Here is a 16,907-nt window from a genome sequence, read left to right as displayed (position 1 = left end):
TGTGTTGTGGTGGTATGAGTGGATCAGACACAGCAGTGCTGCTGGAGTTTTTAAACACCTCAGTCACTGCTGGAATGAGAATAGTCCACCAACCAAAAATATCCAGCCAACAGCGCCCCGTGTGCAGCGTCCTGTGACCACTGATGAGGGTCTAGAAGATGACCAACTCAAACAGCAGCAATAGATGAGCAATCGTCTCTGACTTTACATCTACAAGGTGGACAAACTAGGTAGGAGTGTCTAATAGAGTGAACAGTGAGTGGACACGGTATTTAAAAACTCCAGCAGCGCTGCTGTGTCTGATCCACTCATACCAGCACAACACACACTAACACATCACCAATGATCCACCACCCAAATGATACCTGCTCTGTAGTGGTCCTGACCATTGAAGAACAGGGTGAAAGCAGGCTAAAAAGGTGTGTAGAGAAACAGATGGACTACAGTTAGTAATTGTAGGACAACAAAGTGCTCCTATATGGTAGGTGGAGCTGATAAAATGGACAGTGAGTGTAGAAACAAGGAGGTGGTTTTAATGTTATGGCTGATCAGTGTATGTATGTAGCGATTTCCCCCCTATTTTTCCTATAACCTGTTATTACCTATAACCTCACAGGCATCCACTTTGCGTTTTCATGTGAGCACACAGTGCATCTTGAAAACCATTAAACTGATTTGAAAAGATAACCATGCTGAATTATTCATGAACATCTTGCACACCAGAAAAATCTAAATTGATCAGAAACACTATACCAGAAGGAAAAAAGCACTGCAAATAGAAAAGTAAAAGCAACCAAGCTGTACCTGTGTGTTTTAGACAAAATGATTTATTAGATTTGGTGAACGCTAAAACAGTGTGAAATAATGCAGTCAAATGTGCAAATTAGTTCTATAATCAACAGGAATAAGTTACAAAGGTCAAACAGAAATGTTAAGAAAGAAAAAGAACATTCAAAGTTAATATTTCTAAAGATCAAATGAATGAAATAAAATGTTAGAAAAGTGTCATCACGGATGTTAATAACACAAACAGACAAAACGATCTTTTAGAGTGAGAACACACTGTTATAAATCTCTAATATGAACATTGGGCATAATGAAACATTTCGTTTAATGATTTTAAAGCATCATTCAGTTACAATCATCCGACATCAGTAAAGTGATTACAATTTCAGCACATTAAAACAAATGACTTATAAGTTTTTGAAATGTCTAAGGACACTTGAAATAAGAAAATGAGGTAATGCAATAAAATCCAAACAGAAATGAAAATATTCAGGGTTAAATTAAAGAGCATAACCAGCCTTAAATACCATCTTCTGAATTATGGGAACAGTTGTGTGCAAATGTTCGGATTCCCTTTAACGATATCAAAAAACATTAATAATAACTCCCCCTAATGTTGGTTTTTAAACCGACAGCTTAACTGGTCAATGTTTACTGATTTTTCTTGACATATTTAATAAATCTGCTGGACGCCACACACCGCCTGTTTAAGTCAGGTTTATGTTCTATTAATGTTCTATTAATGTTCTGTTAAAAAATTGTTCCATTTTCTTCTGTTTTGGATTGTTGTTTTTTGTTTATACATTTTCTCCCCTTATCTCTCTTTTTAGCGCGTCCAATTGCCCGATTGCGTCACGCTTCTTCTCCACCAATGCCGATCTCTGCTCTGATTGAGGAGAACGAAGCTAACCCACGTTCCCTCCGACACGTGGGCAGCATGTCGTATGCATTTTATCTCCTACACTTTGACGTGTGCAATGCAGCTCAGCACTATGTACGGAGAGACACACCCTGACAGCACTCTTTTCTCATCTCTGTGCAGGCGCCATCAATCAGCCAGCAGAGGTCGTAATTGCATTAGTTATGAGAGAGACCCTATCCGGCTTAATCCCACCCATATCTGAACAACAGGCCAATCGTTGTTCATGTGGCCGCTCAGCCTAGCCGGCCGGCAGAGCTGAGGTTCGATACGATGTATTCGGGTTCCCAGCTCTGGTTCCAGCGTTTGTTTTTACCGCTGCGCCACCTGAGCGGCTGGATTGTTGTTGTTAAGCAGAATAATACCTACAAGTCATTAAAAAAAAGAAATGTGCATTTTTAGTATCTACATAAAACATCAGAGACATGCGTTTACACTGTATTTAGTGTATAATGATACATTTGTGAATGTGAATGTTAACTACATTATCTCTGGTTTTCATACTTTTATGACTGGTCATTAAAGTGAATAAATATTAAATTACTAAAGAAACAGTGATCTCAGGATTACAGCAAAGATTTAATTACTTGAGTGCAGCAAAATCTAAAGAATAAAAGAAAAATAAGAACCTTCCTCACTGGCAGCTATAACTGTGCGAATTGCACCGACCTCAGCAGTGGGCGTGACCCTTCATGATGGGGTCGCACACACTACGCCTCATTGTCATTCACAAAAATGATTCACAGTAGGGAGGGGTAATGTGACAGCACTGGATCAATATCATGATCAAGAACATCACAGCAGAGATTTTATCATGCTCATAAGAGTGGAGCATGCAACCTGTTCACACCAATGTGTAACCTGTAACGCTAAAACCTTACTGCATTGTTAGCTAAAAAAGACTGATTTCTAATATGATCCTATCATCATTTACACTTACAACATTTAGTAGATGCTTTTATTCAAAGAGACTTGGTTAGCCAAAAAGCAATTGAGGGGTAAGGGCCCTGCTCAAGGGTACAACAGTGGCAATATCAAGAATACAGTGGTGTTCAAAAAAATAGCAGTCCAACATCGTTAACCTGATAAGTCACTGTTTTTAGTAGAAGTGATATTTCTACATTGCAAATAATTCACTTGAAAGTGTAGTAGAGTAATGAAAACAAAACAAACCCAACAATTAGGACATGCATGCCACTCATTCTGAGTAATCGAAGCATTGATTTAAAGGGGCTTGTTCAAAATAATAGCAGTGAGGAGTTCAATTGGTGAAGTCATTCATTCTGCAGAAGAACGGGTGTCAGTTTTGGCCCTTATTTAAGGTAGGATGGTGGCAAACGTTGCACAGGTTGGTCATAGCTCATTTCCTTTTGAAATATTGGGTAAAATGGGTTGTTCCAGACATTGTTCTGTTGAACAGCGTACTTTGATTAAAAAGTTGATTGTAGAGTAAAAACATACAGAGAAGTGCAGCAAATTATTGGCTGCTCAGCTAAAATGATCTCAAATGCCTTGATGTGACAACCAAAAACTGAAAGATGCTAAGGGAAGCGTGGAACTACTGTTCGAAAGGATCGAAGAATAGCCAAAATGGCAAATACTCAGCCAATGATCACCTCCAGATTGATCAAGGAACATCTGAAGTTACCAGTAAGTACAGAAGATGATTAAGTGAAGCCAATTTACCAGCAAGAACTCCTTGCAAAGTCCCGTTGTTAAGATAAAGACGTGTCCTGAATGAGTTCAAATTTGCCAAGGAACACATTGACTGGTCCAAAGAGAAATGGCTGAACATTTTGTGGACTGGTGAAAGCAAAATTGGGTTTTTTTGGGTCTAGTGGCCGTAGACAGTATGTCAGACGACCCCCGATCACTGAATTCAAGCCAAAGTTTACTGTGAAGACAGTAAAGCATGGTGGTACAAAATGATGATATGGGGATGTTTTTCATACCATGGTGTTACGCCTATTTATCCCATACGAGGGATCATGGATCAGTTTAAATATATCAAAATACTTGAGATCATGTTGCCCTATGTCGAAGAAGAAATGTCCTTAAAATGGGTGTTTCAACATGACGATGACCCAAAACATCTTGGTTACAGACAAACAAGATTGAGGTAATAGAGTGACCAGCCCAATCCCCTGACTTCAATCTCATAGAGAACTTGTGGGCTGACATCTGAAACGTGTTTTTTTTTTTTTAGGTAAAACCCAAAATTGCAGAAGAACTGTGGAATGTCATCTAATCATCCTGGACTGGAATACCTGTTCAGACGTGCCAGAAGTTGGTCGACTCCATGCAACACAGATCTCGGAAACAATTGTTATGCCACTAAATATCAGTTCAGTAATTTAAAGTAAAGTGAAACCTCAAACATTTTTTATGTTATAGACACATTTTTACAGTTTTTAAAGAAAAATGCTGGCACTGCTATTTTTCTGAACAGCCTAATATTCATTTTTCTTAATTTTCTGTAAAGGATGAACACAAACTTTTTGTTAATGTTTTGATTTAGAATTAAAAGTGGAGTATTTTCAGTGCATTTGCATTTATGGAAATAAAAGTTATTATAATGATTTTGTGCTTTATTCACTTTTTTTAAATCACTGCTATTTTTTTGAACACCACTGTATATATATATATTTTTTATGCATTTTCTCCCCTTATTCTCCCAACTTTTTAGCACGTGCAGTTGCCCGATTGCGTCACGCTTACTCTCCACTAATGCCGACCCCCGCTCTGATTAAGGAGAACGAAGCTAACCCACGCCCCCTCCGACACGTGAGTAGCAGCCGTATGCATTTTGTCACCCACACTAGACAAGTGCATATATGCGAATCAGCCTTGTGTACGGACAGACACACCCTGATCCGCACTCTTTCCCCACCTCTGTGAAAGGCCAATCAATCAGCCAGCACAGGTCAAGATATATCAAAAATATTTATAATACAGTCTGATACAGATATAGAGATTTAGATATAGAGAATATATAAAGTAGTGGTTTATCAGGACCTGATATGTAACCACATACGTGAAATTAAAAGCATATTAGTTCCATGATGCCTGTTTATTTTAAATATCAGTGCTTAAAAAGTGAGGTTTCTTTAATTTATCCTATGGCACTGGAACATTCTTGAACTAGACGCAGAACTAAATATGTGCTACTTAGGCTCCTGAGAGAAGCTGAGAGAGATGCCGAGTGTCTAAACATTCACCCTGTAATAAGAAGATTGCTTGTTTTGAATACTGGTGACGACACAGTGATTCATTAGCAGGAATTTGAGAAAAAGTTATTGCTTTAAATATTGCAGTCTTGGTGACAGCATCTTTTATCCTACACAACCTGGTAGCTGTCTTCAAACATTCAGACATACCTACCAAGTATAGAAATTACATTGACAAATTCAGAAAGTCATTTTGCAGCCAGTATTCAGCATGTAAAATGCCAAAGCAGCAGGCTGTACTTTTAGACTAATGCTAAACTCTGCAGGTTGGCAGCCCGTGAGACTTTGAATTGGCCACTGTTGCGGTCCAGATGATAAAAAGGATAAACACTCATGGTTGATTTGGTTCCTTTTAAGTATTAAATGACCTACTTTGGTACCAAAAACCAAATAACTAAAAAAGTCTCCCATACCAAGATTAGTCTTAATCCTAGACTATAAAAGGCAACTCAACATTGATAGATGTTTATTTACATTCATTTAAGTCTGTAAAACTAGACGTTATAACCTACTGTTTTTAATTTTCAATATTTTAACTTAATTATTCCTTTTTGTAGATTTTATAATAAAACATGCCACCCTAAGTATGACTTTTATATTAATATTTAATAAAATTCTGTCATATTGCTCACCCCTAATTCAAAGTTTAGAAACTACTCCATTAAGTGGTTGGTAGTTTTAATACAACATTTAAAAATCACAAGGCACAAACTGGAGAAACTACAGCACTGAGTGGTAATCCCTAAAGTCTTTATCAGCATCTTGAGTATGTAACTGCAGTTAAACTAAACAATGCAACTACAGTCTGCGATCAGCCCTTTCTCCAATAAAACACACACACACACACACACACACACACACACACACACACACACACACACACACACACACACACAACCAAGGTGCCAGAGAACTTGTGTGAACAGAACTGTAATAACATGGGACTGCATAGATTTCATCATGAGTTGCACCTAAATAACCTGGCACCTGCCTCATGCTTTTTAACGACTCCAACACACACACACACACACACACACACACGTCAGCTTGTCATACAAGCAGAAACATGCATGCACACACCAACCCACAGTTAGGGAAGGCCCCCAAAGACCTGCACTAATCATTCTGATTTGAGATTCTTCATTAGCCCACATGGACGGACACACACATGAACACACACACACACAAAAACAGCTGGCATTGAAATCATCTGTGTCTCCTGGCACAAAATCACTCCATAAGGCTTGTTCCACGTTCGCCAGGAGTCACATCTTTCTCTTGCCTCTCCTCCCTCATCTCCATTCCCTGCCGCTCCCCCTCCACCTCAGAGGGACTCAGCAGACCGCCGTCTTCTCCTAGGATGCTGCAAAGCTCAGCCAGGCGTTGCTGCATCTTGGGAATCCCGGAGAGCTGCGTCTCTAGCCGAAGCTTCTCGTCTTGCAGCGAGACGCGGGTGGATGCATCGAGCTTCTCAAATCGCCAGCCGCCCTCGCCGTCAAACTGCAGCAGATGGGTGTGGTACTTCCTGTGACCAGGGGGAGCAGAAAACCATATGGTGTGCTTAACTGGGCTCATGATTAATACTAATTAGTAAGACTCATAATGAATATAATCTTTTTGCGTAATACTGTATCACCCAAGAGCTTAACTTTTATCCCCTGAATCAGGTAAAAGTCAGGCTCTGAGCAGTTTTTAATTCTCTAAAGCGAGAGTAGTTAACGTTAGAAAGAAAGCATCTGCTTTCTCATGTGGTGCTGACACGCTTTAATAATGAGAGCACACTCATCCTGTTTTCTATAATTATTTCTGCTATCTTTCTTCCTCACTTGGATCAAAACAATCTGCTAAAAACCTATTCCCGGTTACAACCTGTTCCTGCTCAACACCTCTCATCTCCCCCAGCTGTGTGGGAACCATGCTGGGTAGCAGGATGACAGAAAGACCCACCACAGAGACGGGCGGTGTGTGATTGATAGAAGTGCAATCCCATCATCCTTTGCGGCTTCAAAGATTTTCCCCTCCACGTCGATGCTGACGGCACTGGTGCATTCGTCCAGCAGAGCGTATTTGGGTCTGAAGAAAAGCAGATAGACATCAGTTAGCACAGGGCATCACCAGACCTGTCAGTCAGTGCCAACCTGAATATTATTTACACCTTTTTTGTTATCTGACGCCAATAAATATTTTTATGTTGGTATTTTGTATCTGCATTAAACAGTTTGAATTAAAAATTGAAAAATAATTGTAGGAACATGCATGTCATAGCAGTTTGGGAATTTTAATGATCTCTGCAATTGTTTTTTCTCTGTGACTGAATGGTTAGCACACACTTATTTTCAGATCGCTTAAGGTTGCATGAGTTATTGTGGGGTTTTCTAAAAAAATATCACAGAAATTATATACGAGGGATCTTCAAAAAGCACTTTTATATTTTGGTTGGAAACAGTGAGGGTGGGAGGAGTAGTAATTGGTCATGTCTGAGAGACTGAGAGAGAGCTTTGTGATGGGGTGAACCCCATGAGTAGTGTCGGGCAACCGGTCTGAGGAACTGGAATGGACTAGAAGGACACAGATGTTCTTCATTTTCCCACCAACAATGACAGCTATTTACATAAATACAAGCGCGCACACTGGGACAAAAACAAAATGGATAAGTATACAAACGAGTAACGATCACTTTTGACAATGCACCTACAACCGATGACCGCAAAGTCATAGAGGCTGTCTCTCTCTCTCTATCTGTGTGCTGCTTATATGTCAGTAACTCCTCCCCCCAGTTAAACCAATATTATTACAGGTAAGTCAAGAGTATTGAATATGCGTATACTTCATACCTTACAATGGGTAATAGCAACAATATATCGTCTTCTTTTACAAGTTCGTGGCCATGGCACTATAATCATTCACATTATTTATAGTGTAAACTTTCTATCTTCTAACAGATCTTTTCTCCCCCTCTCCTTCCCAGAGGATGGATCAGCCCAGGTAAGTGAAACCCGGTATTGTTTCCTAGGTACTCTTTTAGTCATTCACAGTTCAGTTTAAGGTAAGTACATACAATAGTCTTTCTGGTGATGGGTAAGGGTAGCTTACTTCATCACAAGCTTATAGTCTGGATTAAGCATTATCTAATTTCCACTTTTGGACCGTTTAAAGAATCTTTAAGGGGAAGAACATTTTCATGTGATGATGATGTGAAAGCAGTGGTGCATCAGTGGCTACACGCTCAACCAAAAAATTTTTTTGCTGATGCCAGTAAACAGTTCAAAATGCATTGGAAGGTGACTATGTAGAAAAGTGATGTAATTTGTTTTTGAAATTCTTAATAAATAAGAGTTTAAAAAAGTGTGGAAACTTTTTAAAGAATCCTTGTATATATATATAGATTAAAAGAGGATGGTTTCATTGACAGAGGATTCGGTGTAAAAACTGTGCAAATGTCTGGTATGTGGACCAGATCTGCTGGGCAACCCCTAAATACGGGAGCAGCTGTAAGAAGAAAATATATAGAAAACTATTCCACTAGCAGCAAACCAGCTCCAGAGCATAATACTACCCCACATACAGAGCTATTGGGTTTAAACTGTGAATCTTTTGTCATTGAAATACATGTTTGTAATTGTGGCCAAAAAGCATGTTTTTTTTGTTCTATCCCATCACAAAACTATACTCCAGTAAGCTTTTGTTTTTTAAGTGTCATTTAAGTGACATTACTGTTGTAGTTATATAAGCACAGAGATGTTAACAGATAACAGTGGTTATCTATAGCCACTAACAAAATGTTACAGGGCAATGTCACCAAGTTAAAAGACATTATAAAAGACTTTCTACATCACCAGTTTAACAATCTTTAATCTAAGACTGCATAAAAAAAAAACACGTCCCTTCCAACTGTACATCTGCAATTTTCCAATCTTCTGAATGACAAGTTACACATTTTATTCTAAGCTCTTTATTTAGAAGACATCAAAGAGGCTTTGATTAAAGACGGTGATTTACAGTGACAGAATTAGTGTGTATGTGTTGCTACTCATTGCTTTGGCATTGAAGTTAAGCAAACTTTAATTATTTGCTTAAATTCAAGCAAATAAGAAATGTACTTGAACATAAATTGTAAACATTATGCTTAAAGAAATGCACACAAGTTATCCTAGATTAGCCTTTGCCAAATACCCTGTTAACTACATTTTTAATTTGGTCTGCATTATTAGTGATCATTTGAATATGATAAATAATATATAAAATGCAATAAAAACAAGAATCTAAAGAATCTTGTAATTCTCTTGAATCTTTATTTCTACTCTTAACTGAGTAGAAAGGAAAGATTTCTAATGTTTTTTACTGAACAACCTAATTGTTTTATGTAAGTATAAACACAAGTAGAATTTAAAGCCTCTAACACAATCAACAAAGTTAGGGCAGAGGCATGTTCACCACTGTGTTGACTCATGACACTTTTTAATGGTTTGGGTACTGAGGACTATAATTGTTGCAGTTTTGCAAGTGAAATTGTTCTCCATTCTAACTTCATACAAGACTCCAGGTGTAACAGTCTGTGGTGACTGCTGCCTGTTGTCTGTTTCAACAGATGGCAGATATGGACTGCAGACAGGCCAGTCAAGCACAAACACTCTCTGTCTACAAAGCCACATTATTGCAGCTTGTATACAGTGAGGCCTGGAATTTTCTTGCAAAAATAATCATGAACGTCCCTGAAAAAGTGGTTGCCTCAAGAGCAGTATGTCACTCCAAAATCCTCCATGTGAATGGTACCATTATATACATGCAATCGCACCTTTCACTGATAACAGCCTGGATGGTCCTTTTTGACTTTGACCCAGAAACCACGATGTCTGCACACATTTACACTGTCTATTGGTCCATCCAAGATGAGCTCAGGCACGCCCGTTAACCCCTTAAGCATAAAGCTGATGTATGGATTTCTCGGTGTGTAATATAATATCAGGTTGCATTTCTTGATGCAGCATCAGACTGTGTTAAGTGACAACAGTTTATTTTTTTTAAACAATCCCATATTCATCCCAGTGGCATATTTCACATGCAATGCCATCTGAGGGCTTAAAAGTCAAGCACATTCAACAGTGGTTTTCAACACACAGACTGAGATTTCTCTGGATTCTCTGAATCTTACCACAATATTTTGTACAGTAGATGGCGAAAAATTTGAATTATATGCAATCTTACTCTGAGAAACATTATTTTAACTAATTAAAAACATGAACAATCTTTGCTTACACAGAAAAAGCTTTTGTTGGATCTTCCTTTTGTACCTGATCATTAAGGCCCTAACTAATTTATGGACCGTGAAAATCGTGTAATAAACCGTGAAATGAGCTGTTTCCCGTGTAATGTGCAATTTGCTCTGAAATTCAACCTTTAATTCTGTGTTTAGAGATTTATAGTTTTTCATTTGTGTAGCGTTCGAGTGCCTCACGTTTACTGATCAATTTGCAATATGAGGCTCTCATAAAAATCCTACGGCAATTGGTTAGTCAAAATGGCAAAGTGTAAAGCAGCTAAAAACACAGTTTGGAAAACTCCCAGCACTGTTGCTGAATGTTCTGGGTCTACATTCAACCATTAAGGTAGGCCACGCTGTGTATTGTAGCTTCCATTTATTCTATCAGTCAATATACTGATGTGATTTAATGACTGTCGTGAAATGTGGCACTTTTCTATAAAAATTTGTCCAGGTCCGTAAAATTAAGCACATTTTCCCATGAATTTAGGAGGGCCCTACCAATCACGATAACCTCATGCATTACATTGGTCAGCAAAAACATTAAAAGTCAGTTAAATAAACATTTAAAAGAACAAACAAATCACTTTTTTTGCATTTTACAAGATGTCCCAACTAGGGTTGGGCGGTATGACGGTATTACGGTATACCGCGGTATTTAAAAATGTTGACGGTATTTAAAAAGGGTGACGGTATTTTAAAAATGTGAAGCGCCAAATTTCTGCTTAAGGTCCACCTTGAAAACGGAGACTTTAAGACCTGCGCGCATCCACAATAAGGGAGGGGTGGGAGTTGTAAGCGGTTGGAGCTCACTGATTGGTTGTGGGGGTGCTCACTTTTTGAGGCGATAACACAAAAGCTAAGGAGCGCTCTACATAGGGTGTGTTCAAACACCTAGTGAGCTGCCTTGCTGTCTTACTGCCTACATAGGCAGCTGCCTCAGTAGAGAGGATTCTAATAAGTCAATGACTTATTATAAGGCAGGTTATTCGAACGCGCTACTTAGCGATTCCATCGGGTTTTGCTTGCTAAGCTAACAGTTAGTATCTTGCCATTCAAAACCATGGGATGGGGTGGCACAACGTGCTAGCATGTCAATATAACATCTCTTTGTACCGAATACGGTTACATTCACTGACAAGCCCGAACTTGCAAAAAAACACACTGGTGCAAGTTTATACAATATAATATTATCTCTGTGTGTGTGTGTGTGTCGCGCTCACTCTTCGCGATACTCGGATTTCGGATTTGAATTCCGACAATAAACAGCTTTCATTATGACTGATTAATTCCCCGTACTGATGTGAAGCAGAATTGGTGTGTTACAGCCAATAAGAACGGCGCAAAAATGAAAAGAACATATAAAACATATATTCAATAGAATCGGATCGCTCGCGAACGACCCCCCCGCGGTAATACCGTATACCGCGGTATTTTATGAAGACGGTATGACGGTATGAAAATCGGCAATATCGACCAACCCTAGTCCCAACATGAGTTGTGTATATCTGGGCAGAAAAAAGTTACACATGAAAATTGTCTATGCCTAGGAGCCATCAGAGTAAACATGGCCACCCGCAGTAAACTTGAGCCAGTACTAATTGAAATACAATTATCTGGGTGAGGTAAAAGTGTGTAAACACAGGGTTAAATAAAAAGGTGAAATAAGAGAATTGCTTGAATAAGAGTATGATTTTTTGTTGTTGTTGATGCAATAGCTCACTTGTGGTAGAACATCCTGGCCATGCCCATTCTCTGTTTCTCTCCCCCAGACAAGACATCCTTCCAATCACTCTCTGCATTCCAACCTGTCAAAATACACTGTGTAAATAATAATAATAAAAAAATATACTACTATAGTTATAATTTAGCTCTGTGTTCTGGGATGTGTGGCACAGAATGATGTTAAACCCGAGGGAAATTTATCTCATATTGGCAGCTGATTTAAAAAAAGGAATTACAACAACAACAAAACAAACAAAGCAGCAAACTATGTTAAGGTTCAAGTTAACAATGTTGTGGGTGGAACAAAATATTTGTCATATCAATGTTTATTTTCAGAGCTGTTAGCCAGAAACTACCAGCAACTCTGTGCTAAGTGCGTTCTGTTATGGACTGTCAAAATCACCCACTGCACACAACTTTACTGAAACAGAGAAGTGTGTTCAGTGGCAGACTACTGTCACAGAGCTGCTCTACGTACAGACTCAGAAAATCCTTTGTTTCCAGCAGAGACTAGACTTCCATTAGACTCTTTAACTCTTTGCGGAAGGCAGGAGTAACTGAAGGCTGAATGTATTAAAATTGTGGCACATGTATAGTGAATACAGTATATTTATGTATGTGGGTGCACATTTGCATGTACACGTGTGCACATGCACAGACAGACACGTATGCACCGCTTTGCACATCCATCCGCACATTCATTTATTTTTGCACTGTAGACCACTTTATAAGTTATACCAACTTTACATGTAAACCAAATTGCATTTCCATATGTACCCACATGCCCTGTTGTTGTAGTGTGTTGTTATTATGCAGGTACTTGTTTGTATTTTGTACTTTTGATCTATGTAACTAGCTACTGAGGCATTAATTTCCTTGGGGATCTATCTGTCTATCTGTCTATCTGTCTATCTATCTATCTATCTATCTATCTATCTATCTATCTATCTATCTATAATTTGAGCTAGCATGAGTGTCGTTTAACTTACATTTAACTTATATGTCCGTGGCACAAATGCCAGTGGCATCTTAAAAAGTCAGAAGCAAAGTAAATAGAACGAACGCCTTTGTCATATATACAGTACATATACAGGTGTACAGTACAATCTAATTCTTTTTCCACATATCCCAGCTTGTTTGGAAGTTGAGGTCAGAGTGTAGGATCAGCCATTGTACAGCGCCCCTGAAACAGACAGGGCTAAGGTCCTTGCTCAAGGACCCAACAGTGGCTACATAGCAGAGCTTGGATTTGAACCGATAATCTTCCGACTGACAGCCCAAAGCTCTACCCACAAGGCTACCACTGTCCCCTTTGTGATCTGAATAAAGAACAGCAGGAAAACATCAACAGTGCTGTGGGTGTGTATGTATCTAGACCTGATAGTTAAAATCTATTAACCATTTAAAATCAGGATACAGTGCTAATAGGTGAATGCATGCTCTTACCGCCCTCCCTCTCTAGAATGTAGAGGAGATTAACAGTGCGCAGGATTTCCTCCAGCTGCTGGTCACTAAAGCCCTTTCCCAGCATCTCCTGAACCGTGTCAGGATAAATCACCTGATCACGCAAAGTACCCACCGACATATACGGCCTGCGAAAACACACACCAATGACAAAATAGAGGGAAAAAAAAATAAAAATAAAAAATAAAAATTATATATACGTATATACAGGTATATAGATGGATATCACAAAAACCTTTTACCAGACATTCCTTTTATGGACATGCATCATGCATGCTGACATTCACAAAGGCTCAGTCAAAACATACAATCTTCTTCAGACACCATTAAAAAGGTCAAAATCAAACAAGTAACAAGACGTTTTGTTTTCACAGTAAAACACACATTTTCCATTAAAAAGATACACTGATCAGCCATAACATTAAAACCACCTCCTTGTTTCTACACTTACTGTCCATTTTATCAGCTCCACTTACCATATAGAAGCACTTTGTAGTTCTACAATTACTGACTGTAATCCATTTGTTATTCTGCATGCTTTTTTTAGCCTGCTTTCACCCTGTTCTTCAATGGTCAGGACCCCCACAGGACCACCACAGAATAGGTATTATTTAGGTGGTGGATGATTTTCAGCACTGCAGTGACACTGACATGGTGGTGGTGTGTTAGTGTGTGTTGTGCTGGTATGAGTGGATCAGACACAGCAGCGCTGCTGGAGTTTTTAAATACCATTTTCAATCACTGTCCACTCTATTAGACACACCAACACCTAGTTGGTCCACCTTGTTGATGTAGACAGAGACAATCACTCATCTATTGCTGCTGTTTGAGTTGGCTGGTTATATTTTAGGTTGGTGAACCATTCTCAGTCCAGCAGTGACAGTGAGGTGTTTAAAAACTCCATCAGCGCTGCTGTGTCTTATCCACTCATACCAGCACAACACACACTAACACACCACCACCATGTCAGTGTCACTGCAGTGCTTAGAATGATCCACCACCCAAATAATACCTACTCTGTGGTGGTCCTGGGAGAGTCCTGATCATTGAAGAACAGAGTGAAAGCAGGTTAACAACGCATCCAGAGAAAAAGATGGACTACAGTCAGTAATTGTAGAACTACAAAATGCTTCTATATGGCAAGTGGAGCTGATAAAATGGACAGTGAGTGTAGAAAGAAGGAGGTGGTTTTAATGTTATGGCTGGTCAGTGTAGTCAGTCAGCTCAAACATGTTAGGCGTTCAAAATTCACTTACTTTCAATACTATAATACTATAACTACAAGGCTAATGTAACTTGGCTAATAGACACTACAGTATTTCCACATCATGAAAACATGACCAAAACCAGAAACCAATTTTAACAAATGTGTTAAAAAAGGTTTATACATTAAGAGTTTGTTCCGAATTGTCTGTGAAAATGGCTGTAAGTCTAAGCTAACTAATGTACACATTCCAATTCATTTGATTTACCTCTCTTTCTCACTGGAGTTCTGCTGTTGGTCACAGACGTGAAGCGGATCAAAGTGTATCGAATTCAAACAAAATCTAGGCGTTTTAACCCAGTAAATTCTATCAAAAAACTCTTTTACACACAAAACCAAGTGTGCACTGAGATGTAACCGGCCTTAATAAACTACAGCTGGACACAACTGACACTGTCTGAAACTGTACATTATTAAGGAAACCACTTTTCTGCTTCTGATGCTGCTGTGATCCCTTTCTGTGGTGAAATGAGCCAATCACGTCAAACACCAGCACCGCAGGCACATCTGGACCCACTGCTGTCAGAACCTGCTCTACTTAATCACTACCTTCATCAGTACTAATTAGCTTAGCTGGGCATGAAATGGATATGAACACAGGCGCGTTCTTTCACTCGCACGCTCTTAATATCTAAGCAGTTGGGGGTTGTTTCACTGGTTCAGTTAAAAAGCAGTACCCATACTATACGACCCGCTTTCTAATCAAAACTCTTTCAGTCCAGGTCTGTACAATTACAACAGCATTAAGTCTTAATTATCCATGTCAGTCCAATTAATGCCTTTGATTGTAGCCTTAATTAACTTAAGACATCCCAATAATTAGCTGTCTTAATTCTATATCTGTGAGTACTGTACCTCTGAGGGATGTAGAACATGTGCTGAGGAGGAGGTTTATACAGCACGCCACAGTACACAGGCCACAGGCCGCTCAGGATGCGGAAGAGCGAGCTTTTACCACAGCCATTAGGACCAGTGATTAGCAAGTGCATTCCTTCATCCACCTAAACAAATCAAATCACACACATAAGCCCACTATATACAAGGTATAGTGCATAATGAGTCTAGTATTGAGTAATAAGAAGAGAAAATATAAGTGAATGCAAAGCTAAAAGCACAATGTTATATAAACCAACTTAATTGGAAAACCCACAATGAGTACTGGTATTAGGAAAAATAAGCATCCTACATTCTGGATTACTAGATTATTATTCCAAATTGAGTTTGATGCAATGACCCCCCACACACACGCATACAGATTGTCAAATATACTTAACAGCTTTGTACTTAAGCATAAACAGAAAATCAGTATTTATTTATTTATTTATTAGGATTTTAACATGTTTTACACACTTTGGTTACATTCATGACAGGACAGGTTATTTACTGGTTACACAAGATTCATCAGTTCAGGTCTTTAATATCAAACACAGTCATGGACAATTTTGTATCTCCAATTCACCTCACTTGCCTGTCTTTGGACTGTGGGAGGAAACCAGAGCGCCCAGAGGAAACCCACGCAGACACAGAGTCGAAGAGTAATAAGAAATGATAATCTTTGAAGTTATCTTAAGTAAATGCAAAGTTAAAAGCACAATGTTATAAACCACAACTCAATAGTCAGTAGGAATACCCCTAATGAGTATTATTATCAGGTAAAATAAGCATCCTAAATTCTGGATTGATAGATTTTTGTATCAACAGATTTAACAAAAGAATCAACTCAAGTTTCTCAACAGCAACAGCACAAATCACCCAAATGAGCTTGATGCAGTGTTAAGGACCCCCCACACACACACACACACAAATTGTCAAACATGCATACTTAACAGCTTTGTACTTGAACATAAACAAAGAATCAGTATTTAAGGTTTTTTTTTTTTTTTTACCGAAAACCGAGTTGCACATGTGCAGATTTATAAAACTGGCTATAGATTTACACTTGAAGAATGCAATCAAACCTTAGAATTTTCCTCCGTTTACTTCTACCTTTAATAATTTCAGGTTGAAAGCTAGGGGTGCTAAGGTAAGAATAGCGCTGAGATCCGGAGTTGAATCTCAGCTGTGCAATCAACCAGTCTGGGTGGGGGTGGGTGTTTGAAACAATGGGGGAATGGAGCTTGATCGAACAGCCTTGCCAGGGAGGGTTTAGTCAAGAAGGGCATTGGGTGTAAAACTGTGCCAAATAAGGTATTCAGGCAAGAATAAAGCACTGTGGAACCAATTAAAGATGGTTAAATAAATAAATAAAAAATAAATAAATAA

General features: G+C 38.8%; 1 protein-coding gene across 1 annotated transcript in view; it reads right to left on the bottom strand.

Moving 5' to 3' along the window:
* Positions 1-5,519: 5,519 nt before the first annotated feature.
* abcd1 (ATP-binding cassette, sub-family D (ALD), member 1) overlaps positions 5,520-16,907 on the bottom strand; it is a 28,516-nt gene continuing 17,128 nt past the window's right edge. Inside the window, exons 6-10 of the mRNA XM_062999216.1 lie at positions 15,501-15,646; positions 13,364-13,509; positions 11,916-12,000; positions 6,880-7,005; positions 5,520-6,457 (exon numbers count right to left, since the gene is read on the bottom strand). Of these exons, the coding sequence (XP_062855286.1) occupies positions 6,163-6,457; positions 6,880-7,005; positions 11,916-12,000; positions 13,364-13,509; positions 15,501-15,646 (798 nt within the window). The 3' untranslated portion in view covers positions 5,520-6,162. The remainder of the gene's footprint in view (positions 6,458-6,879; positions 7,006-11,915; positions 12,001-13,363; positions 13,510-15,500; positions 15,647-16,907) is intronic.

The sequence above is a fragment of the Trichomycterus rosablanca genome, chromosome 7, assembly GCF_030014385.1.
Source record: "Trichomycterus rosablanca isolate fTriRos1 chromosome 7, fTriRos1.hap1, whole genome shotgun sequence".
Lineage (NCBI taxonomy): Eukaryota > Metazoa > Chordata > Actinopteri > Siluriformes > Trichomycteridae > Trichomycterus > Trichomycterus rosablanca.
This window is presented reverse-complemented; position numbering and strand designations above follow the sequence as displayed.